General features: G+C 40.0%; 3 protein-coding genes across 5 annotated transcripts; 1 reads left to right on the top strand and 2 right to left on the bottom strand.

Moving 5' to 3' along the window:
* The first annotated feature begins 240 nt into the window (after positions 1–240).
* On the top strand, positions 241–23,922 carry pex11g (peroxisomal biogenesis factor 11 gamma). 2 transcript variants are annotated; one of them, XM_058073293.1, is made up of 6 exons: positions 241–449; positions 2,221–2,412; positions 2,494–2,672; positions 4,949–5,011; positions 5,088–10,469; positions 23,682–23,922. In XM_058073293.1, the coding sequence occupies exons 1-5, from the start codon at positions 387–389 to the stop codon at positions 5,278–5,280; spliced, it is 690 nt and encodes a 229-aa protein (XP_057929276.1). In that variant the 5' UTR covers positions 241–386; the 3' UTR covers positions 5,281–10,469; positions 23,682–23,922. The 2 variants fall into 2 exon arrangements, with proteins under 2 accessions (XP_057929276.1, XP_057929275.1); XM_058073292.1 differs by having other exon boundaries at positions 5,085–10,469.
* LOC131129584 (gastrula zinc finger protein XlCGF8.2DB-like) lies at positions 6,185–11,327 on the bottom strand. Its single transcript, XM_058073291.1, has 3 exons — positions 11,059–11,327; positions 9,877–9,978; positions 6,185–8,208 (listed from the first exon to the last, which is right to left on the bottom strand). The coding sequence occupies exons 2-3, from the start codon at positions 9,929–9,931 to the stop codon at positions 7,178–7,180; spliced, it is 1,086 nt and encodes a 361-aa protein (XP_057929274.1). The 5' UTR covers positions 9,932–9,978; positions 11,059–11,327; the 3' UTR covers positions 6,185–7,177.
* On the bottom strand, positions 17,048–26,891 carry si:ch73-40i7.5 (amyloid-beta A4 precursor protein-binding family A member 3). 2 transcript variants are annotated; one of them, XM_058073285.1, is made up of 11 exons: positions 26,618–26,891; positions 23,534–24,557; positions 22,562–22,592; positions 22,346–22,491; positions 22,078–22,164; positions 21,163–21,324; positions 20,902–21,081; positions 20,599–20,811; positions 19,119–19,238; positions 18,905–19,045; positions 17,048–18,346 (listed from the first exon to the last, which is right to left on the bottom strand). In XM_058073285.1, the coding sequence occupies exons 2-11, from the start codon at positions 24,437–24,439 to the stop codon at positions 18,275–18,277; spliced, it is 2,058 nt and encodes a 685-aa protein (XP_057929268.1). In that variant the 5' UTR covers positions 24,440–24,557; positions 26,618–26,891; the 3' UTR covers positions 17,048–18,274. The 2 variants fall into 2 exon arrangements, with proteins under 2 accessions (XP_057929268.1, XP_057929267.1); XM_058073284.1 differs by having other exon boundaries at positions 23,534–24,452.
* Positions 26,892–27,160: the final 269 nt, after the last annotated feature.

The following is a 27,160-nucleotide window of genomic DNA, read 5'->3' as shown; positions in this document are numbered from 1 at the left end:
AAACACAACAAAAGGTGTATATATATATATATTTTTAAAGTTATAATTGACTAATAATTTTAAGAATTTACAAATAATGTGTGTTTCGACTAATTGCATTTGTTTGTTTTTCATAAATGTGCAAAAAACGGCAACACAAACAAGCTTGTAATTGAAGCAATATACCTTTTTACCGCTAGAGGCCAGTAGAGGCCGCTATGGATTAGCGAATTCACTGTAGAAGAAGAAAAATATCGGCGATCGACTGCTTTAGTCTGGGCTGTCGCCTGGTCGAAGTCCAGCTGGAGATCATATAAACAAACTCCAGAATGTCTTGATAGACGTCACATAACTAAGTCTTATATTGGTTTATTTTATTTTTTTGTATTATACTTTTATTGTCAGATATGCAGGACTCCGTGGACTGCCTTGTCCGAGTGCTGGAGTCCCACCGGGGAAGAGATAAAATCGTGAGTTGATACTTTAATGATTGGGACCAAACGACTATTATGAAAGTCTCCAGGACCAGGACTAGAAGGTTGGCAGTGCAGAGATTACCAAGTGTTTATAAAGATAAAGTGTTCGTTTAAGGAGGTGATTACAAATTATTATTTTTTTGTAATAATATTTAATTATCGACTATGTGCACTGGGAATCCCCGTCTATTAGCGATTCAGAAATCAACCCGGCATATTCACGGAATTCATATTTCGCAACAAACATTAAAACCCACCCTTTCGTGTTTTTTCTTTTTGAAAATAAGTATTAAAAAAAACTAATTGATACTAAATTGGTAATGCTATAAATACGTGATAACAACAACATAGTGTATCCGCTAGCATCATGTTACAGTGTAGCATAGGTGTAAAATGGCGGCAACCAAAACATTAGTTCTTGATAGTGACTTTTGCTACTCAAAACTTGCCTTACTGGAATCACAACAGGCAAGCAGTGTGGATTATATAGACTTGGCATCACAGGAAAGCCTGTGTCATTTCGATTTTCTATCAGGCATGACTCAGCATCTTACCACTGCTAACCGCTTTAGAGGAAAATGGCGGCCGTGCCACAGGAAACAAAAGCGGTAGCCCGACAACCAGACTAAAGGTTGGACCATATGTGCCAATCACAGGGCACATATAGACAAACAACCATTCACACTCACATTCATACCTATGGACAATTTGGAGTCGCTAATTAACCTAGCATGTTTTTGGAATGTGGGAGGAAACCGGAGTACCCGGAGAAAACCCACGCATGCACAGGGAGAACATGCAAACTCCACACAGAGATGGCCGTTGATGGAATTGAACCTGGGTCTCCTAGCTGTGAAGCCTGTGTGCTAACCACCCGGCCTCTGTGCAGCCCTGGTTCAGTATTTTTTTCATCAAAATAGTAGTCATGCCAAAATGTTGTGTTGCTGCTGGATGTTCACAATATCTCAGTGATACTGTCGTAGGGATGCTGGAGCCTATCCCAGCTGTCTTCGGGCAAGAGAGGCGGGGTACACCCTGGACTGGTGGCCAGCCAATCACAGGGCACATATAGACAAACAACCATTCACACTCACATTCATACCTATGGACAATTTGGAGTCGCTAATTAACCTAGCATGTTTTTGGAATGTGGGAGGAAACCGGAGTACCCGGAGAAAACCCACACATGCACGGGGGAGAACATGCAAACTCCACACAGAGATGGCCGAGGGTGGGGAAAGACAAAATAAGAAGCCAAAAAGTTACCACTTCCACACAAAATAGGAGGAGAACTCATTCATTCATTCATTTTCTACCGCTTATCCTCACAAGGGTCGCTAGGGTGCTGGAGCCTATCCCAGCTGTCTTCGGGCAAGAGAGGTGGGGTACACCCTGGACTGGTCGCCAGCCAATCACAGGGCACATATAGACAAACAACCATTCACACTCACATTCATACCTATGGACAATTTGGAGTCGCTAATTAACCTAGCATGTTTTTGGAATGTGGGAGGAAACCGGAGTACCCGGAGAAAACCCACGCATGCACGGGGAGAACATGCAAACTCCACACAGAGAGGGTGGAATTGAACCCTGGTCTTCTAGCTGTGAGGTCTGCGCGCTTAACCACTTTAATATTTATTAAAAGTTACTTTGAAGTGATGTGTTTATGGATTCTGTACAATGGGTACATAGTGTGAAGAATGTAAAAAATCCGAGCACCACACAAACGCCTCGTCTTTCTCCATCTTCCCTGTGCTTGCAGATCAGGACGCTTTGCTATGGCTCCCAGCTGGTCGGAGGCGTTCTTTCACGTAAGGCGGATTCGTCGTCTCACAACCTCGGGGAAAGTCTACTGCTGTTTTCTGCCCAGCTCAGCCACTGCAGGACAGTACTTAGGCTCTTTGATGATATCTCCATGCTGGCTTATTCCCACAGTTATGGATTTGGAACCGAGGTTCTGACTCTCTTCTCCGATTTTTCTTTGCTCCTGTGTCACGGTGTTTTAATGAAAGTGTGTACTCTATGTCGTCTCAAGGAGGAAGATGGAGTCGTGCGCTGGATATCGGTGCTCGCGAATGTGGCCGACCAGCTCTACTACCCGTGTGAGCACGTGGCCTGGGCAGCTGATGCCCACCTCGTTCAAGCCAAGTCTGATCGATGGTGGCTGCTGAGTACGGTGCTGTGGGGAACCTCGCTGCTGCTGGGGATACTCAGGTGATGTGGAATGCTTTCCCATTCATAAATAACGTCTCGTCTTGTTATGGCAAAATATATCATTTACAGCAGGGGTCTCAAACACGTGGCCCGCGGGCCAAATGTGGCCCGCAGGACACTAGTTTGAGGCCCCCGCCTTGATATGAAAGTTTAATGTTAGTGCGGCCCGCGCAAGTTTTGATATGGATGCTGTATGGTATCATGTACCCAGAAAAAATTATTACGTTTGATTAATGTTCATGTTAAAGGTTAAATAACTGTTAATAGTTATCCTCCCTATCCGTGTGGAAGTGGTAAGTTTTTGGGCTATTTAAGTTTAAAGGAAATAACTTGAAGGCTACCGTTTAGGTCGCTAGCTCTCTAGTTTGCGAGTTAGCATGTGTCTCAAGACCCTGCAGTTGCGCAATATGTTGTAAATAAAAAGAGTATAAATGTGACTATAGTCGTGTTTTGTCATGTCTATAAAAAAAGATAAAGAATTATCTCTCAGAATATACTTAGCAAAATATGTATAAATCAGGGGTCTCAAACACACGGCCCGCGGGCCAAATGTGGCCCGCATGACGCTAGTTTGAGGCCCCCGCCTTGATATGAAAGTTTAATGTTAGTACGGCCCGCGCAAGTTTGATATGGATGCTGTATGGTATCATGTACCCAGAAAAAATTATTACGTTTGATTCATGTTCATGTTAAAGGTTAAATAACTGTTAATAGTTATCCTCCCTATCCGTGTGGAAGTGGTAAGTTTTTTGGCTATTGAAGTTGAAAGGAAATAACTTGAAGGCTACCGTTTAGGTCGCTAGCTCTCTAGTTTGCGAGTTAGCATGTGTCTCGAGACCCTGCAGTTGCGCAATATGTTGTAAATAAATAAGTATAAATGTGACTATAGTCGTGTTTTGTCATGTCTAAAAAAAAAGATAAAGAATTATCTCTCAGAAAATACTTAGCAAAATATGTATAAATCAGGGGTCCCAAACACACGGCCCGCGGGCCAAATGTGGCCCGCAGGACACTAGTTTGAGGCCCCCGCCTTGATATGAAAGTTCAATGTCAGTGCGGCCCGCGCAAGTTTGATATGGATGCTGTATGGTATCATGTACCCAGAAAAAATTATTACGTTTGATTCATGTTCATGTTAAAGGTTAAATAACTGTTAATAGTTATCCTCCCTATCCGTGTGGAAGTGGTACGTTTTGGGCTATTTAAGTTGAAAGGAAATAACTTGAAGGCTACCGTTTAGGTCGCTAGCTCTCTAGTTTGCGAGTTAGCATGTGTCTCGAGACCCTGCAGTTGCGCAATATGTTGTAAATAAAAAGAGTATAAATGTGACTATAGTCGTGTTTTGTCATGTCTATAAAAAAAAGATAAAGAATTATCTCTCAGAAAATACTTAGCAAAATATGTATAAATCAGGGGTCTCAAACACACGGCCCGCGGGCCAAATGTGGCCCGCATGACGCTAGTTTGAGGCCCCTGCCTTGATATGAAAGTTTAATGTCAGTGCGGCCCGCGCAAGTTTGATATGGATGCTGTATGGTATCATGTACCCAGAAAAAATTATTACGTTTGATTCATGTTCATGTTAAAGGTTAAATAACTGTTAATAGTTATCCTCCCTATCCGTGTGGAAGTGGTAAGTTTTTGGCTATTTAAGTTTAAAGGAAATAACTTGAAGGCTACCGTTTAGGTCGCTAGCTCTCTAGTTTGCGAGTTAGCATGTGTCTCGAGACCCTGCAGTTGCGCAATATGTTGTAAATAAAAAGAGTATAAATGTGACTATAGTCGTGTTTTGTCATGTCTATAAAAAAAATATAAAGAATTATCTCTCAGATAATACTTAGCAAAATATGTATAAATCAGGGGTCTCAAACACATGGCCCGCAGGCCAAATGTTTCATAGAAAATGAATGAATGAATGAATCCTACTTTGGCCTGCATGGCAGACGAGTGGTTAGCGTGCAGGCCTCACAGCTTGGAGACACGAGTTCAATTCCAACTTCTGCCATCTCAAAACATGCTAGGTTAATTAGCGACTCCAAATTGTCCATAGGTATGAATGTGAGTGTGAATGGTTGTTTGTCTATATGTGCCCTGTGATTGGCTGGCCACCAGTCCAGGGTGTTCCCCGCCTCTCTCGCCTGAAGACAGCTGGGATAGGCTCCAGCACCCCCCACGACAGTATCACTCGGATACTGTGAACATCCAGCAGCAACACAACATTTTGGCATGACTACTATTTTGATGAAAAATATACTGTGTATACTTGTGTTCTTCAGGTCACTCCGAGTCCTGCTGCTCCTCAAGAGACAGAGGAGGAGATGCGAGCAAGATGGAAGCAGGTGTTTTTATCGACAGCTCAACCGGTCGGAGTAACAAAGGTCAGCATGTTTGAACCGTTTCCTTCTTCCGCAGCAGCGACCGTCAGCTCCGCAAACAGATGCAGCGAGAACTGCTGTCTGTCGTGGGCTCCGTGGCGGACCTGAGTAACGCCATCCACTGGATGCCGCATGGCTTCCTGTGGGCAGGTCGATTCCCCACCTGGATGGTGGGGCTGATGGGTACCATCTCTTCTCTGATTGGTTTGATCAGGCTGTCATGTGATGCTTAGTCGTCCCGAGAGTGTGTCCATCACTCTTTTATGGGTATTCATTCCATTTCAAGATAAATGTAAATAAAACAATGAACATTTCTAACCTTAATGGAGCTTAATTAGTATATAATTATTTATAAATGTCATTAATCTTACCAATTTAATAGTGTAGTTATTTTTAATCGAAGCAAACTGTAACAGAATGAAGGTGTCGCTATGCTACTGTATGTTATCCATGAGTCACTCAGTTGCAGTGCAGCTTCCGACCACATGATGGCGGTAATGAGTCAGTTAGTTGTTTAACAAGCTCACAGACGACCAGAAAAAGACTTTCAACTACAACTAGCGATGGCGAAGTTTTAAAAACGGGAAAAAATGAAGACAAAAGTGGTGCAAGTCCTCCTCAAAAGACTAAATTTAAGTACAATTTAAGTTAAATGTAAGTACAATTATGACTTCTTCAAGTACGGCTTTGTAAATGTCGGAAGCGGAAGTGTGTGTCTGTTGCTATCGAAGGCTTTAATAGTAAAATGTAAATATTGGTCTTTTTATTAATAAGCCTGACTTAAGTCTTCACATTTTTTCTTACTCAATTAATTATTAGCAAAAGTTAATTTTTTTGATGATCACATTTTATCATGTCATGTTATTATTCATTCAACTTTATTCAGGTTTTAGCTAGTTAGCTTGTGAGTGGATTTGATTTATTATTAAAAATTAATTGGCTCGATTAAATCTATACAGTGTTAATATTTAATAGACGACCCTCTCCGTACTGAAAAAAATCGGGGCCTCGACGTCAAAAAGGTTCAAAAATGTGTGGCTCTAAAATACAAATCCAGTTCTAAGGCAATACAAGACGTGGCTGAACTACACTACACTGGCCGCTTGGTGTCACTATAGTAATACGAGGTAGACTTCATCAGCAATCAGACTTTTAATTATTCTAGATTTATTTCACAACAGACAATACCATAATAGTAAATAAAATAAAAAATCAAAAACAGTCATTATGATCATAATTACATACTTAACGCCCAATGTCACTTCCTGTCTACACATCCTGACATTTATTGAAACATATTTCCCTGATTACATCCACCATATTGGGTAATATGAGTGTAAAGGTGGCTATAACTGTATTAGTTCATATGTGGATGGTTCTAATAATGGTAAAAAAAAAATTTTTAGAAAATTAAAAAAATTTATTTTATTTTTTTTGGGACCGGTCCAACCAAATAATTGCGATAAAAGACGACAATGCATTATTTAAAACAAAAAACAAAAACAAAACAACCCTAAACTGTATTATGGAAAGCAGGAAGTGAACAAATGTAACAGTTACTGATTGTAAAAGTACCAGATGGAGGGGTAGGATTTAATAAGCTTTGCTTCTTCCTACTCCTTTTGGACATGTGGAACTGTGAACTGATTATGTGATGCATTCAATTGTAATCTGATGCATGTTCAAATGAAATAAAACCATTACCATAAATGAGGGATTACTGTACACAGAAAACGTTATATAGATCTTTGAGTTTAGCACAGGAAAAACGGGGGGGATCAGACGTGTGGACAGGAAGTGACAGAAGTGTAAAACCACATTAGGTACACGTCCGGCTCTGGGCGGGTGAAGGTCACAATTTTAATTAGGCTTCAGAGCAAAATGTGCTCTATTAAAAGTAAAAAAAAAGAAATTAGAGACACATTACATAACCTGCAAGATATGACAACATGGACACGTTTAACGTCTCACTTCAACAAATTACAATACAAAAGCAACAGTAGAAAAAAAATATACAAAGAAAAAAATGTCCTCTGATGTCACAATGTGACCGTGTCCATGCTAACATGCCACACCACAAATGCTTGTCGTCGTCGGTTCCCATCCCGGACTATTATAAACTCAAGCCCCTCATTTACCGCCGCCGTTCCCGCCGGTACATGTGTGTTTTTCAGCTTGCTGTAAACGTGAGAACGTTTTGTCGCACACGCCGCACGTGTACGGTTTCATACTTTCGTGTATTTTCAAGTGTGCCATTAAATGTCCCTTTTGAGTAAAACGTGCACCGCAAGCCGAGCAAGAAAAAGGTTTTTCTCCAGTGTGCAACATCATGTGTTTCATCAAATTGCTCTTTTGAGAGAAACTGCGAGCGCAAACTGAGCAAGTAAAGTGTTTGTCTTTACTGTGCTTATTCTTGTGATTAAATAAAGCTATCGGCGTATGGTAGCGCTTATTACACACCGGACACTCGTATGGTTTTTCTCCGGTGTGTGTCCTCATGTGGCCGTCCAAACTGTACTTACTTTTTAATCCTTTGCCACAAATTGAGCAGATAAAAGGCGCGTCGTCTAAATGTATTCTCATGTGTTTTTTCAGAAGATTACTTTTAATGAATGCGTTGCCACAAACTGAGCACGAATATGGTTTTCCCATAGCGTGTACTCTAAAATGTGAGGTAATTTTCCTCTTATTTGGGAATGTTTTCCCACAAAATACACACTCAAATGTTTTTTCTCCACTGGCTGTTGTGTGTATTGTCATGTGTGTCTCCAAGTGTTGCCGCAAGTGTCCCATGAGTTGGAATCGTTCACAACAAACGACGCAGATAATTTTAAAATTGTTATTGACACCTCCAGAGGCGCTTTTACTCTCGGAGGGTTCTTCTCCTCCGTCGGTGTCGTCACTCTCGGAAGAGTCCGACCCCGTGTCGGGATCAGCTTGGGAATGTGGACTCGTGGGGCCTTTTGGCTCCGATCCCCACAACTGGTCTTTATGAGCTTGTGTTGTTGAGCAGTTAGCTGGCGCCTCGACCTGACCTTTTAATTGATGTTGCAAAGCCTTCGTCACGTATTGTCCTTTAGCTTGATTGTCCTCTTTTTTGTTAATGTGGGGGGGCTTTGGATCCCTCTGCTCGGCAAGGGCCCGCAGCTGCTGGTGGACATCTACAAGACACAAAACATTTATTAGATCGTTCCCATAAGCACAGGAGTGGACAAACTTTTTGATTCGCGGGCCGTGATGTCGTCCATGTATGTGGTCTTTAACGAGAATCACATACATACAGATACAGCTTTGATGCTAAAGGTTTAAAAAATTAATTTATAATTATAAAGTCGGGCCAGGCTTGCACAGTGGACGAGTGGTTAGCACACAGGCCTCACAGCTAGGAGACCCAGGTTCAATTCCACCCTCTGCCATCTCTGTGTGGAGTTTGCATGTTTTTTTTTCATATGTTTTTTTTTCGGGTACTCCGGTTTCCTCCCACATTCCACATAAAAAAAAATTAAATTATATTATGAAAGCAGGAAGTGAACAAATGTAACAGTTACTGATTGTAAAAGTACCAGATGGAGGGGTAGGATTTAATAAGCTTTGCTTCTTCCTACTCCTTTTGGACATGTGGAACTGGAACTGATTTGACAAAAATACAATTTTTTTAACAGAAAAACCAAAAAAAAACCCTTAAACTATATTAGGAAAGCAGGAAGTGAACAAATGTACCAGTTACTGATTGTAAAAGTACCAGATGGAGGGGTAGGATTTAATAAGCTTTGCTTCTTCCTACTCCTTTTGGACATGTGGAACTGGGAACTGATTTGACCAAAAAAAAAAATAAATAATAATAAAAAAAAACCTTGAACTATATTAGGAAAGCAGGAAGTGAACAAATGTAACAGTTACTGATTGTAAAAGTACCAGATGGAGGGGTAGGATTTAATAAGCTTTGCTTCTTCCTACTCCTTTTGGACATGTGGAACTGGGAACTGATTTGACAAAAAAAAAATAATAATAAAAAAAAAAAACCTTGAACTATATTAGGAAAGCAGGAAGTGAACAAATGTACCAGTTACTGATTGTAAAAGTACCAGATGGAGGGGTAGGATTTAATAAGCTTTGCTTCTTCCTACTCCTTTTGGACATGTGGAACTGGAACTGATTATGTGATGCATTCAATTGTAATCTGATGCATGTTCAAATGAAATTAAACCATTACCATTACATTCCAAAAACATGCTAGGTTAATTGGCGACTCCAAATTGTCCAAAAGGTATTTTTGTCACACTTAATCACAATGAATAAATAATGCATATTTAAGCAAATTGTACTTACTATTGGTCGATAATGTGAGCATTTAAAGCATGACAATGAATCAACTAAATGAACTAAACCACATTGGTCACTGGTCTCGCTGCTCATGACTATAGGGGTGTTATTTCATGTCTAGAGGGCTCTAATGTTTACAAATTTAGAAGATCGAAAACAGGTAATTATGAAAACATTAAATTTATTGATATTGAATTTTACTTTGGCCTGCACGGTGTCAAGTGGTTAGCACGCAGGGCTCACAGCTAGGAGACACGAGTTCAATTTCAACCTCTGCCATCTCTGTGTGGTGTTTGCATGTTCTCCCCGTGCATGCGTGGGTTTTTTTTTCCCCGGGTACTCCGGTTTCCTCCCACATTCCAAAAACCTGCTAGGTTAATTAGCGACTCCAAATGGTCGATAGGTATGAATGTGAGTGTGAATGGTTGTTTGTGATTGGCAAATAAAGTTGATTGATTGATGATTGACACTCCGACTGTGATGAAAATGTGAATACCAAACTTCACCTTTAACATTGTTCACATGCATGGATGACAAGGTGGTGATGGCAGCCTTCTCCATTCTTTGAAAAAGTGATCTCCTTACAGATTGGACCCTTCTTGTTCTTCCTTAATAAAAACACAAAAACAAATCATGCACAATTAATAAACAATTCACGTGCATTATGCATCATAATGGCTGATATATCTCAATTTTTGGAGGGAAAGGCTGTTAATTTAAGAGCAGAAGAAGAAGGCTGGCTTTAAACACGACACACAATTATTGTGTGACAAGAAAACCGCAAAAAACATCACACAACAACGCAACAGACAAATAAAAACAACAACAATGAACGTGAATGAATGCGAAACTACAAACAAAGACCTATTTTCATCGACTTTGCCGCAAAGCACGCTGGGAACCAGGAAGTGTTCCCTGCGACGCTATATTACCAATTAGGGCGGGGAATTTAAAAAATGGCGGCGGCCGTAGCGGTATCAAGTAACGGGGTAGAAAAACTTAGCAATAGCATGTCAAAAGTATGTTCTTTTACACCTAAAAAGGTAACGATTCGGTGGTCTGTGACCTGTACAAAATGGAGCACTACGGAGAAGACAAGGTACGTTTTAAACTTCTTTTCTTTCCTTGTTTGTAATAATTAACACCGTAATTCATCCAAACCGCACCACGTAACTTGTGCTCCAACCTAAACCTGATATATTAAACAGCAGTATTATTCATAACTTATCACTTATAAGTTATCACTTTTTGGCTACTAACAACTATATTGTTCCATTTATGTTCATAACATGAAGTGATAGGTATTTACATAATGGTAGTAATATCAAAAGTCAAATATCTCCACGTTGTAGAAACTGAATAATGACATTGCATTCAAATGCCGCGAACATCAAACTCTCATTTACATAGTTAAATAAATATTTACAATTTACAAATGAATACTTAATCAATACATATGCTTGATTCTCTTAAGCTTTGCACCGTAATGTTGACTTTTTTTAAAGGGCTGAACGGAAACGCGCAAAGAATGTTGGGATATGATGGTCCACGAAGGTTGTTTTGAATGGAATTTGAGGACCGACTCTTGAGTTTAGAGAAATATATATAAATATTTATAATGTACAATCAATAATACAATAATAATACCATCCTTACCACGATAGTTAGCAAAAAAAATTGCCACATACCAGATAAGCGAACCGCTCGTGCTGCTTCCACTGAAGTCCCGCCGCTTGCTTGGTCACTTTAAGATGTGCAAGTCATGAACGGGTCGTCCAAAAGTAGTTCCGCACCGTCAATTTATTGTGATCTACGAATAACCACTAGCATTAGCCACTAGCATTAGCTATCAATGAATGTACAGCCTATAGTAACAGCAAGATGACTGAAAAATCGCTGCTCGTCTCTCTGAGGCTGCGTTTTTGGCTCTTTATATTTAGTTCTGCGCATGCGCCTTGTGACGAGTGGGTCGCGTGACTCGAGTATTGGATTCTCTTCAGTGAGTGGCTCTTAAGAATTCGAGTCAGTAAAAGAAAGCAAGTTTTCTATCATTAGTATTCACGGTGGAAGCCGCCCATGACTGAGACTAATTAACATATCAAACAGAACAGACAGCGATTATAATAATACCATTTATATTTTATCTTATATTCTTTTACACTTTATTCTATTTATTTATGTATTTATTAATTTTTTTAATTTTTAATTAATTAATTTGGGGTCTGCATGTATGTGCATAATATAATAACATAACATTAATGTTATCATTAATAACATAACATAATAATTCTAGTCAAAATAGTGATTTATGACCCCCATGTGACATGATTTCATCATGCACCGGTTATGATGGCATCATCATGCGCCCGATATGACACCATCACCACGCAACGGCCTACAAAAAACCTGAGATTAATTTATCGACTATTTTGGATTAAATATCAGAGTAATTACAACAATAACATATATTATTTAATGTGTGTGCGCATGCACGTGTTTGCGACCCATCGGGTTTGTTTTCTCTGTGTGTTTTCTGTATGTGAATCAATTTAAAATTAAAAAACACATTAATGAATTAAATAATATGCGCCTTACCTTGTAGATCAGGGGTCTCAAACACGCGGCCCGCGGGCCAAATGTGGCCCGCAGGACACCAGTTTGAGGCCCCCGCCTTGATATGAAAGTTTAATGTTAGTGCGGCCCCGCGCAAGTTTGATATGGATGCTGTATGGTATCATGTACCCAGAAAAAATTATTACGTTTGATTAATGTTCATGTTAAAGGTTAAATAACTGTTAATAGTTATCCTCCCTATCCGTGTGGAAGTGGTAAGTTTTTGGCTATTTAAGTTGAAAGGAAATAACTTGAAGGCTACAGTTTAGGGTCGCTAGCGCTCTAGTTTGCGAGTTAGCATGTGTCTCAAGACCCTGCAGTTGCGCAATATGTTGTACATAAAAAGAGTATAAATGTGACTATAATCGTGTTTTGTCATGTCTACAGGGCTCTAATAATGCTTTGTTAATTTTAATTAAAAAAATAATTTGTCTACCCACCAACTATATGTGGTTTCTTACGTTTTTATTATTTGCCGTTTTATTATTATTATTATATTTATTTATTACTGATTGATTTTCTTTATTATTGATTTGTTTATGTATTTCTTAACAAATGGCCGTCCGCTTCTTCAGGGATGTGTGTGCGTGTGTGCGGCCTAAGGCGACCCGTGAATGTGCGACCGTGGGGGTTTAATTTGTTAAAAAACATAGACGTTTGACCCCCCTCGTACTTTATCAAACGGTCGACAGCATCTCCGGATGTGTGTGAGTGTGCGGCCTAAGGCATCCCGTGACCGGGGGGTTTAATTTGTTAAAAAACATACATTGTTAAAAAATGGAAGTAATTATCCAATTACTCCATATTACAGTCTGACCTATGGTGGCAGTGCGAGGGGCCGACTTAGACATGTACGGGCATGTCCGGATTTTAAAAAAACTACCGCCGCCTCATCATGGCGTATCGGGGGGATGTGGGGGCGCGGAGTACAATAAGCCACAAAACTTAGCTCAATGAGACGGCCTCATTGTACTCAAAACTCGTCCATCTTCATCAGGGGTGGGCAAAGTACGGCCCGGGGGCCACATCCGGCCCGCCAAGTGTTTGAATACGGCCCGCCCAATCTTTCCAAAGTATTTCATTTAAACTCAACATACAACCTGGCATCATGGCCTGAGCCAACCTTTTGATGGTTGGATCAATTTCGTTGTTTGACATGGTCTGTTGTTTACAAAGTGCTCCTGAAAAAAGAGACACAAGCACATAATAATAATAATAAAAATTAAAATAATAATTATTATATTATTATTATAACTATTATGATTATTATATTTATTATATTATTGCTAATTATTATATTAATTATATATAATAATATTGTTATATTTGCATATTTTACATAATAATAATATAATAATTATTATTTTAATTATTATAATATTTTATTATTTTTAAAATATTTAAATATAAATATAAAATAATAAATAATAATAGCAGATTGCATGAAAATTTTACAGATACAATAATACCAGGTGGACTGTTACGTGTAAAATATATAGTATATAAAATAAAATATATATATATAGGAAATTTTGTTATATCAATGCGGCCCGCGAGTCAAAAAGTTTGCCCACCCCTGATCTTCATGAAAGCATTCTACCCCCCGACAGTATTCCACGGGTATAAAACAAGATCAACAGTCAACCAAAAGTCATTACCTACATACACTTCTGCAGAGAGCTCAACACATTTGTGATGAAACCTGGTGACTATGCGTCGTTTTGTTTTATAACTTAAAACCAAACCTTTAACTTCAAGAATCCAATCAATTACTGGCGTTATATTTTTGTAGATATTGTAAAAGCAGGAGTTCATCCACAACGGGGAAATCACACTCGTGAGTACTTATGACAAAATTTAAGTCGGCGATATTCACATTGTTTTAATTGACGGCGTTATGACTTGTAGCGGACTTTTGATGAGGAGTTGCCACAGGTGGAAGTTGGTAAGTACTGATTTGCATTAAGTTTGGATCATAAGCCTAGTAAAGCTTATTTTAAAACATCAGCTACAGAGCTATGTGTTACAAGATGTATGACTTTAAAAACATCAATTACAGCGCTACACAAAGTTGCGGAAGGGCGATTTTGCGGAACGTTCAAAGACCGGAGAGAAGGTGATCATACAAAGGAGAATGATTTTGAACCTCATGTTCACCGAATGAGTGTTGAAGCGCATCGACAGGACTTGGGTATGTATCGATCTACATCAAGTTAACAACGAGGCTCGTGATGACGTTTAAACATGAATTACAGGGTTAAGCAACATCGCAAAGGAGTGTGTAGAAGCGGATGGAGGTCGTGAGAAAGATCTGTCACTCCTCTGCTTTGTCGTTTACCCCGACCTCTGCTTCTTTCTGCGAAGGAATAATATCACCGTCGTTATTATAATGATAGGGTATCACCATATTATAATGATCGGATATTGTATTGCATCATCAAGTACACACATTACCTGGTTTATCATCAGAGTCTTGGTCACACCCCTCTAACTCTGTCACCGCAGACTCTGTCACCACAGAAGCCAGATCTTTCTCACGACCTCCATCCGCTTCTACACACTCCTTTGCGATGTTGCTTAACCCTGTAATTCATGTTTAAACGTCATCACGAGCCTCGTTGTTAACTTGATGTAGATCGATACATACCCAAGTCCTGTCGATGCGCTTCAACACTCATTCGGTGAACATGAGGTTCAAAATCATTCTCCTTTGTATGATCACCTTCTCTCCGGTCTTTGAACGTTCCGCAAAATCGCCCTTCCGCAACTTTGTGTAGCGCTGTAATTGATGTTTTTAAAGTCATACATCTTGTAACACATAGCTCTGTAGCTGATGTTTTAAAATAAGCTTTACTAGGCTTATGATCCAAACTTCATGCAAATCAGTACTTACCAACTTCCACCTGTGGCAACTCCTCATCAAAGTCCACTACAAGTCATAACGCCGTCAATTAAAACAATGTGAATATCGCCGACTTAAATTTTGTCATAAGTACTCACGAGTGTGATTTCCCCGTTGTGGATGAACTCCTGCTTTTACAATATCTACAAAAATATAACGCCAGTCATTGATTGGATTCTTGAAGTTAAAGGTTTGGTTTTAAGTTATAAAACAAAACGACGCATAGTCACCAGGTTTCATCACAAATGTGTTGAGCTCTCTGCAGAAGTGTATGTAGGTAATGACTTTTGGTTGACTGTTGATCTTGTTTTATACCCGTGGAATACTGTCGGGGGGTAGAATGCTTTCATGAAGATCAGGGGTGGGCAAACTTTTTGACTCGCGGGCCGCATTGATATAACAAAATTTCCTATATATATATATATTTTATATATATTTATTTTATATACTATATATTTTACACGTAACAGTCCACCTGGTATTATTGTATCTGTAAAATTTTCATGCAATCTGCTATTATTATTTATTATTTTATATTTATATTTAAATATTTTAAAAATAATAAAATATTATAATAATTAAAATAAAATTAAAATAATAATTATTATATTATTATTATGTAAAATATGCAAATATAACAATATTATTATATATAATTAATATAATAATTAGCAATAATATAATAAATATAATAATCATAATAGTTATAATAATTATTATTTTAATTTTTATTATTATTATTATGTGCTTGTGTCTCTTTTTTCAGGAGCACTTTGTAAACAACAGACCATGTCAAACAACGAAATTGATACAACCATCAAAAGGTTGGCTCAAGCCATGATGCCAGGTTGTATGTTGAGTTTAAACGAAATACTTTGGAAAGATTGGGCGGGCCGTATTCAAACACTTGGCGGGCCGGATGTGGCCCCCGGGCCGTACTTTGCCCACCCCTGATGAAGATGGACGAGTTTTGAGTACAATGAGGCCGTCTCATCTGGAGCTAAGTTTTGTGGCTTATTGTACTCCGCGCCCCCACATCCCCCCGATACGCCATGATGAGGCGGCGGTAGTTTTTTAAAATCCGGACATGCCCGTACATGTCTAAGTCGGCCCCTCGCACTGCCACCATAGGTCAGACTGTAATATGGAGTAATTGGATAATTACTTCCATTTTTTAACAATGTATGTTTTTTAACAAATTAAACCCCCCGGTCGCGCGGTCACGGGATGCCTTAGGCCGCACACTCACACACATCCGGAGATGCTGTCGATCGTTTGATAAAGTACGAGGGGGGTCAAACGTCTATGTTTTTTAACAAATTAAACCCCCACGGTCGCACATTCACGGGTCGCCTTAGGCCGCACACACGCACACACATCCCTGAAGAAGCGGACGGCCATTTGTTAAGGCGCTCACGCCTGAAGCTGCAGTCGGCCCTTTGTTAAAATACTTTGTTAAAATCTGAGGTTAGACTCTGAGGATCTCCAAAAGCGGTTCTATCAGAGTTTATACCCACACGCCTGACGGACGGACGGAAATGCCGGTGGATCTACGAGGTAAGGCGTTCATTATTTAATTCGTTCACATGTTTTTTAAAATTGATTCACATACAGAAAACACATAAGAGAAAACCGGCCCGATGGATCGACAAAGAAGGGCTGTGTGAGGACTGACGGGAGGGGTAGGGGGTGGTTTACAATTAATTATAAATAATATATGTTATTGTATTAATTACACCAATATTTAATCCAAATTAGTCGATAAATCGATCTCGGTTATTTTGTTATGGCGCCATGTTCGGCACGTGGCGACGTCGTCACGGCCGCCACGTGGCTATGGCGCCATGTCCGGCACTTTGGCGCACGATGATGACGTCACATCCGGAGCGCGGGGATGACGTCACATCCGGCACACGGTGATGACGCCACTTCCGGCACATGGTGATGACGCCACTTCCGGCACATGGTGATGACGTCATGACAGGTCATCAATCAGGGTCATTAATCATCAGGGTCATTAATCATCAGGGTCATTAACCGCTGTTTTTAAAACAAAAAAAACATATGTCCCCACAGTATATCTTACAGCGCGTCGTAAATCTCACACTCCTACGAGACTCATCTTGGTTCCGATTTTCTACAATAAAAGCTCTGATAAAACATTCCACTGTTCTCAAATATCTTAATTTTTATTTTTCTGCACAAATAAGATGAAAAATAAACAAATCAAGAATAAAGAAAATCAATCAATCAGTAATAAATAAATATAACGGCAAATAATAAAAACTTAAGAAACCACATATAGTTGGTGGGTAGACAAATTATTTTTTTTCTGATTAAAATGAACAAAGCATTATTAGAGCCCTGTAGACATGACAAAACACGACTATAGTCACATTTATACTCTTTTTATTTACAACATATTGCGCAACTGCAGGGTCTTGAGACACATGCTAACTCGCAAACTAGAGAGCTAGCGACCTAAACGGTAGCCTTCAAGTTATTTCCGTTAAACTTAAATAGCCCAAAAACTTACCACTTCCACACGGATAGGGAGGATAACTATTAACAGTTATTTAACCTTTAACATGAACATTAATCAAACGTAATAATTTTTTCTGGGTACATGATACCATACAGCATCCATATCAAACTTGCGCGGGGCGACACTAACATTAAACTTTCATATCAAGGCGGGGGCCTCAAACTAGTGTCCTGCGGGCCACATTTGGCACACATTGAGACCCCTGCCATAGTGTTTTGATGTGATGTTTTGAATATAATAATAAACTAGTTATGACCAAAGTTTCATTTCATTCAGACAAAACACTAAGAAACGGGGCCTAATTAGAGTCGGGGCCCGTTTTTTTTGGGTCACCCTGTAAAAATTGACAAATTTCTCCCTTTGATGTAAGTTCCTTTCCCCCCTACCCTGTAGATGGCACCAATGACGTGTCCTTTCTATTGTAATGTAAATCATTAGCATGCTATGGAGTCCCCACTAAGAGACACAGACACACCACAATGCAAAGTTTTGTCTGTAATAAAACGTTTTGACTAAGGAAGATATAATTGTTTTGAAATGTGCATATTTATTCCATGTATTGCATGATATATAAACCAGTGTTTTTCAAGTGAGAGTCAATATAAAAGCAAGGGACTATGAGTACATTGAGTACTTTTACGTCTCTTCTGTGAGCACTTTCAGGTCAGGCACACAAAACCGGAAGACCAAAAACCCTATGAAACGCACCTCAATGTTTATCATAATTATCATAATTGTTACAAAGTGAGCAATGTACATCCATTTTACTTTAAAATGCGCTACCTAAAATACTTTATACTAGATTGTGATACTGTTCAGTTGCATAATAGCTATGCTTGGCAAGTCAAAGAAATACTGGTTGCTCTTGTCCCGTTAGGAGCCTGTAGGTGGAGGCCGGCATGGTCTTCAAGTGAATCTGTGAGAAGAATACAAAATTAACTTATCTCCATAATCCCAAGAATGTAATTCTCGGAATTATAATACAGTAAACCTCGGATTAAACCTCGGATATATCAGAAATTCGCTCACAACGGACAGATAAAAAAGAACCGATTTTTCTGTAATGCATTTCCAATAAAAATTCAATGCATATATCAGATTTTTTATAACGGATTTCGCCTATTTCGGACAAAATCTCCAGTCCCGTTCCAATGCATTTCCATGAAATTTCCCTCGCATATATCGGATGGCCGCATCGTGGCGCTCCGATTCGCCGAATCGTGACAGGCCGCTATACGACGTCGTTTGCAGCGTTGCCTGCGCGTCCAGGTACATTGGAAACATAGTCAAGGAAGTGCCTTTTTATAACGGATAAAATCCGATTTACGCACATACCGGATATAAATCCGATATATGCGTATAACGGACATTTTCCGGTATACGCATATAACGGATTTCGCTTATATCGGACAAAACCAGTGGGAACAATTGAATCCGATATATCCGAGGTTTACTGTAGTAGATTTTCCCTCACCTCTCCGACTGCATTTGTCAGGATGTGAATGATCTTGTCGTGCGGCGTGGCGACGACGCTCTGCCCGTTAATTTCAATGATGCGATGTCCGACTCGGATGCCTCCTCTTTCGGCAATACCGCCTCGCATTAGACTGCAGATCTGAGAAAGAAAAGGATGCTTTTCATTAAAAAAAAAAAAAAAAGATGCAAATAAAAGCACAAAGTTGACTTACAATGCCGTCTTCCACGCTGAAACCCAGTTGGAATTTAGGATCTGGTCTTCTGATAATCGCCATGGTGACGGGAGGACAGTGGACGATGCTGAGCTTAACATACTTCTGGCTTTTCAAGTCCTGAGACAAACACAAAATGTAGGCGGTTGATATTGACAGTGAAAGAAAATCATCCTTATGTATGAATTGTGGGCAGCACGGTGGTTGAGTGGTTAGCGCGCAGACCTCACAGCTAGGAAACCAGGGTTCAATTCCACCCTCGTGGAGTCTCATGCGTGGGTTTTCTCCGAGTACTCCGGTTTCCTCCCACATTCCAAAAACATGCTAGGTTAATTAGCGACTCCAAATTGTCCGTATGTATAAATGTGAGTGTGAATGGTTGTTTGTCTATATGTGCCCTGTGATTGGCTGGCCACCAGTCCAGGGTGTACCCCGCCTCTCTCGCCTGAAGACAGCTGGGATAGGCTCCAGCACCGCCACGACAGTATCACTCGGATACTGTGAACATCCAGCAGCAACACAACATTTTGGCATGACTACTATTTTGATGAAAAATATACTGAACCAGGGCTGCACAGAGGCCGGGTGGTTAGCACACAGGCTTCACAGCTAGGAGACCCGAGTTCAATTCCATCCTCAGCCGTCTCTGTGTGGAGTTTGCATGTTCTCCCCGTGCATGCGTGGGTTTTCTCCGGGTACTCCGGTTTCCTCCCAAAACTTCCAAAAACATGCTAGGTTAATTAGCGACTCCAAATTGTCCATAGGTATGAATGTGAGTGTGAATGGTTGTTTGTCTATATGTGCCCTGTGATTGGCCGGCCACCAGTCCAGGGTGTACCCCGCCTTTCGCCTGAAGTCAGCTGGGATAGGCTCCAGCATACCCCCCTAATCCTAGTGAGGATAAGCGGCATAGAAACTTACAAGAAGAAAGTTGAAATAGTTAACAGAACTGGAAAATCAGCTGTAATTTTGCAAGAATAAAGTCAAAATATTGAGAAAAAAAATTGGCAATTTGACGAGAATAAATTTGTAATAATATCATGCTAGGTTAATTAGCGACTCCAAATTGTCCATAGGTATGAATGTGAGTGTGAATGGTTGTTTGTCTATATGTGCCCTGTGATTGGCTGGCCACCAGTCTCGGCCGAAGACAGCTGGGATAGCGCGCAGGCCTCACAATAATAATAATTTGATGTAAGAATTATTTCTTAATGTTAGATTTTTTAAATTTTCTTAAAATACGCTTGAATTAAAGATTGGATTTTCCTCTTTTTTTTCCATTTGGTGATATATTTTTTTTAGAAAAACAATAACTTATTAGAAGCTGAAGAACACATCTTAACAAGGGGTGTTATTAATTATTAATATGGGAAACAGAACTAAAAGTCCACCTAATCAATACAAATATATCTTCACACTGCACAGAAACTAGATTCAAAAATCAGGTCATGATTCCAACGTGGACCACATCCTCGCTTACCCGGATGATGTTCTGGCAGGTGGTGATGGGTAAACCCACCATACTGGTGCTGTTGACGGACATGATGCGATCGCCAATGCTGAGCTCCCCGCAGCGCTCGGCGGGTCCTCCGTGAAGGAGGTTGGCCACCATCACTGTGGGCAGGATGGAGCCCCAGCCTGACTCCACCACTGCTAACCCCAGAATTTCTCCTGGAGCCTTGGTGATAGCAACCTGATAAACAGAACGCCATTACTTTCGTGTCTTCATATTAACGGGAAAATGGGAAAAGACCAGTTTAAATCCATGAATTACTCGACTTACATCTCTGATGTTCTGGGAGTCAGAGAAGTGGGCCAGATCTCCATTGTAGAGCTCCTGGCTTTCCAGGTAGTCGCTGTACTCGCCAGGGCGTAGATCACTGGCCTTGATACCGTTGACCTGAAGGAACTGTTGGTAGGCCACACCGAATGCTTGGCCGATAGCCTGAGCGATGGTCTGCGCCTGCGTGGACGCATATTGAAACGGGGTGACCAAACACGTACGTTTGAATGCAGCACGAAATTGGTGTCCACCCGAACTCACATCCTCGGAAGAAAAGACGTGGCAGACCATCAAGCACTTCTGAGGCTTGGCGGAGGCGGCGCTTTCTTGCTCTTTACGCTTCCGACGTGCCATCAGGACAACGATGTCGCCGATGTCGGCGATGTAAGAGATCATCTGCAAAGCGTGATCCATCATGGCCTCCTGGGTGGTCACATGACACGTGACAACACGTTAACTATGTTTAAAATCGGGATGTCTGGTTAGCTCTTCAAACACCCTAAGGCACTACAACATTTATAGAAGATTAATTAGGTTAATTGGTTGAGATTAATTTCTGTGATAGGCGGCACGGCGGTCGAGTGGTTAGCGCGCAGACCTCACAGCTAGGAGACCCGACTTCAATTCCACCCTCGGCCATCTCTGTGTGGAGTTTGCACTCCGGTTTCCTCCCACATTCCCAAAAACATGCTAGGTTAATTAGCCACTCCAAATTGTCCATAGGTATGAATGTGAGTGTGAATGGTTGTTTGTCTATATGTGCCCTGTGATTGGCTGGCCACCAGTCCAGGGTGTACCCCGCCTCTCGCCCAAAAGACAGCTGGGATAGGCTCCAGCACCCCCACGACAGTATCACTCGGATACTGTGAACATCCAGCAGCAACACAACATTTTGGCATGACTACTATTTTGATGAAAAATATACTGAACCAGGGCTGCACAGAGGCCGGGTGGTTAGCACACAGGCTTCACAGCTAGGAAACCCGAGTTCAATTCCATCATCGGCCATCTCTGTGTGGAGTTTGCATGTTCTCCCCGTGCATGCGTGGGTTTTCCTCCCACATTCCAAAAACATGCTAGGTTAATTAGCGACTCCAAATTGTCCATAGGTATGAATGTGAGTGTGAATGGTTGTTTGTCTATATGTGCCCAGCACCACCCCCCGCTTCCCCCTACCTGAGTATCAGCAGAAAGAACTTTAATCCTCTGAGTGGAGATGAAGAGATCCACTTCTGTCATTGGTTGGGATTCCCCTTCTGGAGCCTGAAACGACCCAGAATCCAAAATGAAAAAAGGCCCTGTTCACATCGGATTTATTGTTTTTGCAGATCGAAAATAATTTGTGGAAATAAAATACTTTTACATTTCCGTGTGGATAGCCTCCTAGTTCAAATTATCGTAACTGTTCCCAGCATCAACAATAAGCGTTGTTGACTGACTTTACCTTAATGCGATCCACCGCCTCCTGAGCCTGGGTCATGCGGGCGTTAGTAGATGGGTTCCTCTCTGATTTGATCTGGGTGGAACCCATGTACTTGGCACCAAATATGACTCCATCTAAGAGATCTTCAGGGTCACAAGGACCAGGAACTGGAAGATAAAACATGTATCATATCTGATCTTCTGTCTCTCAATCAAAAAAAAATAAAACAAGACTTACCGTCTTTATATGAAGGATGCTCATCAGCATTCTGTATGAACACAAAATTAGATATCAGTCACGTTTATGATTAGGTTTCGTTAATGTTGTGCTTTAGTCACAGCCGATTCTGACATTTATGATCTTGTGTCACATAAAATGAAGTGAAAAGGCCATTCTGTTCGCCACCCTAGCTCAGACACTCATTAGACTTACCAATATTAATGGAACATTACTTTCAGCAGTATGGTAATGGTTGAATTTCATTTGAACATGCATCAGATTACAATTGAATGCATCACATAATCAGTTCCCAGTTCCACATGTCCAAAAGGAGTAGGAAGAAGCAAAGCTTATTAAATCCTACCCCTCTATCTGGTACTTTTACAATCAGTAAATGTTACATTTCACTTCCTGCTTTCTTAATTTCATTTCATTTTATTTTTTTTATTTTTAATTAAAATTAAATTTTAAATTAAATTAAAATTTTAATTTTAAATTAAATTTTAATTTTAAATTAAAGTAAATAAATTTAAAATTTAAAATAAATTTAAAATAAATTTTAAATTAAATTAAATTTTAAATTAAATTTAATTTTAAATTAAATTTAATTTTAAATTAATTAAATTTAATATTAAATTAAATTACATTCAATTTAAAATTAAATTTAATTTAAAATTTAATTATTAATTAATAATTACAAATTATTTCAAATTAAATTTAATTTTAAATTAAATTACATTTAATTTACAATTAAATTTACATTTTAAATGTAATTTAATATTAAATTACATGTAATTTAATTTAATATTAAATTTAATTTAATACGAAATTAAATTTAAAATGTAATTTAATTTTAAATTAAATTAAATTTAAAATTAAATTTACTTTAAAATTAAATTTAAAATTAAATTTACTTTAAAATTTAATTTAATTATTTTATTTATATGTTTGTTTGTTTTTTAAATCATCATCCCAACCAAGTATACCAACCTCCGCACTTTCTGCTGCAGTAGCCTCCTCCCCTGGAGCCTCTTCCCCCTGTTTCAGCCACACCGGCTCAGGAGAGTCTTCATCAGGCAGTGAGCTGACAGACTCGTCCCTGTGCCGCTGCTGTTGACCATTCCCATAATGTCCCCAGAACCTCTGGACGTCCTCCTGGTTGTAGGATACAGAAACAACAGCGTCCACTTCCCCGGTGTGGGGGACGTAGCCGGGATGGGGTGAAGCGGCGATGGCAGTGCCCTGCAGCAGTCCCAGCACGTCTCGCTGGTGGCTTTCGGAAAACAATAACCCCGTGGTTTCGGTGCTATCATCTCTTAAGGGCGAAAGAGAAGAACGTGTCTCAAGATCGGAGAGACCAGAGTCCTGCTGCTGATCAAAGCAAGGTGATGTTCTGAGACGAAGTTGATGCTCTTCTCCGATGAGCTGAAGTTGGCCGAGCAGATCTTGGATACGAGTGTGGTCTTCATCATCACCTTGTATTCGGTTTATAGGGTCATCCTCAACATCCGGACATGTCGTCGTCTCCTGGCGGGTATCTCCATCTTCTTCAACGTCACCCGCTTCCGGCTCATGCACCTGGTTTGAAGCTGCATCAAGCTCCCGCTCGTTATCGTCAGGTGAGACCACAGCGCAATTCGCACGCACGCCACCCGAGCTCACCTCTTCGACATCGGCGCGCGTATCGAAGAAGCTGGGGTCCTCCGGTTCTTCTGTTGAGCCCGCCTCAGTGGAAGAGTCCGACCTCCAGTCTAAAGGAGGAGGCTCTATCGGGTTGTAGACATCCAAACCCTCCAACTGGGAATCCGCAGACACCTCGCATTTGAGCTCCGCATCCCCGGGCTCTCCATCAATGGAGGCCATGTTGGATATTGCAGAGCTGGGACCGATATCCATTTTTTGACAGCGTCTGTCGAAGTTAAAAAAAAAAAAAAAAAGGAGCACTGTTACATTTAGACCAGGGGTCTCAAACTCAATTTACCTGGAGGCCACTGGAGCTAGGGTCTGGGCAAGGCTGGGCCGCATCAGGTTTTACAAAAAAAAACCAAAAACGCATTTATTAAAAACAGAAAAATATACTTTGAATATAACTTATAACTTTTTCAGTGCTTTTTTTCTACAATAAAAGCTCTGTTACTATCAAATATCTTATTTTTTTTTTCTGCACAAAATTAAAAAAATAAAAAAATTTAAACAAAATAAAAAATAAATAAATAAATCAAGAATAAAGAAAATCAATCACAGTAATAAACAAATATAATAATAATAATAAAAGGGCAAATAATAAAAACTTAAGAAACCACATATAGTTGGTGGGTAGACAAATTATTTTTTTTCAGATTAAAATGAACAAAGCATTATTAGAGCCCTGTAGACATGACAAAACACGACTATAGTCACATTTATACTCTTTTTATTTACAACATATTGCGCAACTGCAGGGTCTTGAGACACATGCTAACTCGCAAACTAGAGAGCTAGCGACCTAAACGGTAGCCTTCAAGTTATTTCCTTTAAACTTAAATAGCCCAAAAACTTACCACTTCCACACGGATAGGGAGGATAACTATTAACAGTTATTTAACCTTTAACATGAACATTAATCAAACGTAATAATTTTTTCTGGGTACATGATACCATACAGCATCCATATCAAACTTGCGTGGGCCGCACTAACATTAAACTTTCATATCAATGCGGGGGGCCTCAAACTAGTGTCCTGCGGGCCAGAGTTGGCCCGCAGGCCGCGTGTTTGAGACCCCTGCTGTAAATGATGAGGAGACCCTTAATGACAAACCACGACTACAGTCACATTTATACTTTTTTTAAATTTACAACATATTGCGCAACTGCGGGGTCTCAAGACACATGCTAACTCGCAAACTAGAGAGCTAGCGACCTAAACGGTAGCCTTCAAGTTATTTCCTTTAAACTTATGTAGCCCAAAAACTTACCACTTCCACACGGATAGGGAGGATAACTATTAACAGTTATTTAACCTTTAACATGAACATTAATCAAACGTAATAATTTTTTCTGGGTACATGATACCATACAGCATCCATATCAAACTTGCGCGGGCCGCACTAACATTAAACTTTCATATCAATGCGGGGGGCCTCAAACTAGTGTCCTGCGGGCCACATTTGGCCCGCGGGCCGCGTGTTTGAGACCCCTGCTGTAAATGATGAGGAGACCCTTAATGACAAACCACGACTACAGTCACATTTATACTTTTTTTAAATTTACAACATATTGCGCAACTGCGGGGTCTCAAGACACATGCTAACTCGCAAACTAGAGAGCTAGCGACCTAAACGGTAGCCTTCAAGTTATTTCCTTTAAACTTATGTAGCCCAAAAACTTACCACTTCCACACGGATAGGGAGGATAACTATTAACAGTTATTTAACCTTTAACATGAACATTAATCAAACGTAATAATTTTTTCTGGGTACATGATACCATACAGCATCCATATCAAACTTGCGCGGGCCGCACTAACATTAAACTTTCATATCAATGCGGGGGGCCTCAAACTAGTGTCCTGCGGGCCACATTTGGCCCGCGGGCCGCGTGTTTGAGACCACTGATTTTGCTTTTTTTTTTTTTTTTAAATACCTGCATAGCTTTTAGTAAAACTTGACCCATGCCCATCACGATAAGCAGGAACAAAGTACACTGACAACCATATACCAAAGTACTGCATGAACAAACAGGGTTTCCGTTACATGTATCCGAATTTAGCATTGAAATGCGTTCTATCGTGTCAATTCAAGTAAAAAAAAAACGAATTAAAACACCTCAATTTAGCGATTTGATTCTAGATGTCAATGTTATAGAGGAAAATATACAGTAGTCGCTGTAAATTATATCAGTAAGTGGAAATACAATGTATATCCACGACTGACGCTAATGACAGGGAGAACTTGGAACTAATAAACACAGCCTTGCTACATGGTTAGCATTTAGTTTTGAGGAGACTTTAAATGGCAACTACGCACAAAGTCGTTGAAAACATCTATTTTTAACAGCATAACATAAACCACAGTAAACATTTAGACAAGTTCTGACCTGATATTTCGAACCAGTCGGACTTTCTTTGTGCCCACACGGATGTCCCTTGGGGTGCCACGACATATAACTTGATGTCCGCCGAGGTCTTATCCTAAAAGTACTTCTATTCGTCATACTAACAACTGACTTGCCATGAAATATGTTAGTTTCACGTCAATCTATAATCGACCGCTAATGTACAGTCGCAAATCTTTTCATGGTGATTCTCTCCTTAACAGAATAGTCGTATTATTTGTTGGCTGTGGCATAAAGAAGAAAAAAAATAGTTGCATTCAGGTGTTGTAGGTTTCCTAATAACTCACACACGAGAAGGCTTCGTAAACAAAATGGCAGCTTGTTAATACAATTAAATTGACTACTATGTCTTAGTTTACCTTGTCTGTACCAGTAGCTGTGGGTCATATAATTTTTATGCTCATTTTTTGCGAGTTTGGTTACTCGTAAAGTTGATCAATTCGAGATTCATTGAACGCAACAGTCCTCGGAATAGCTAACGTCACTAGCGAGGACCAGCCCAGCTCAGTCGAGCAGGAACACATC

The sequence above is a fragment of the Doryrhamphus excisus genome, chromosome 5, assembly GCF_030265055.1.
Source record: "Doryrhamphus excisus isolate RoL2022-K1 chromosome 5, RoL_Dexc_1.0, whole genome shotgun sequence".
NCBI lineage: Eukaryota > Metazoa > Chordata > Actinopteri > Syngnathiformes > Syngnathidae > Doryrhamphus > Doryrhamphus excisus.
Note: the sequence above shows the minus strand (reverse complement) of the source record. Positions and strands in the feature narration are given on the sequence as shown.

Coding starts and splice junctions, on each gene's coding strand:
- pex11g (XM_058073292.1), top strand. CDS start 387: ATGCAGGACTCCGTGGACTGCCTTGTCCGAGTGCTGGAGTCCCACCGG. Junction 2,673..4,948: donor CTGCTGCTGGGGATACTCAG/GTGATGTGGAAT, acceptor TGTGTTCTTCAG/GTCACTCCGAGTCCTGCTGC. Junction 5,012..5,084: donor TGCGAGCAAGATGGAAGCAG/GTGTTTTTATCG, acceptor CTTCTTCCGCAG/CAGCGACCGTCAGCTCCGCA.
- LOC131129584 (XM_058073291.1), bottom strand. CDS start 9,931: ATGGAGAAGGCTGCCATCACCACCTTGTCATCCATGCATGTGAACAAT. Junction 8,209..9,876: donor GCATGTGAACAATGTTAAAG/GTGAAGTTTGGT, acceptor TGTGTCTTGTAG/ATGTCCACCAGCAGCTGCGG.
- si:ch73-40i7.5 (XM_058073285.1), bottom strand. CDS start 24,439: ATGGATATCGGTCCCAGCTCTGCAATATCCAACATGGCCTCCATTGAT. Junction 22,492..22,561: donor GCATCCTTCATATAAAGACG/GTAAGTCTTGTT, acceptor TTTATCTTCCAG/TTCCTGGTCCTTGTGACCCT. Junction 21,082..21,162: donor ACGTCTTTTCTTCCGAGGAT/GTGAGTTCGGGT, acceptor GCGTCCACGCAG/GCGCAGACCATCGCTCAGGC.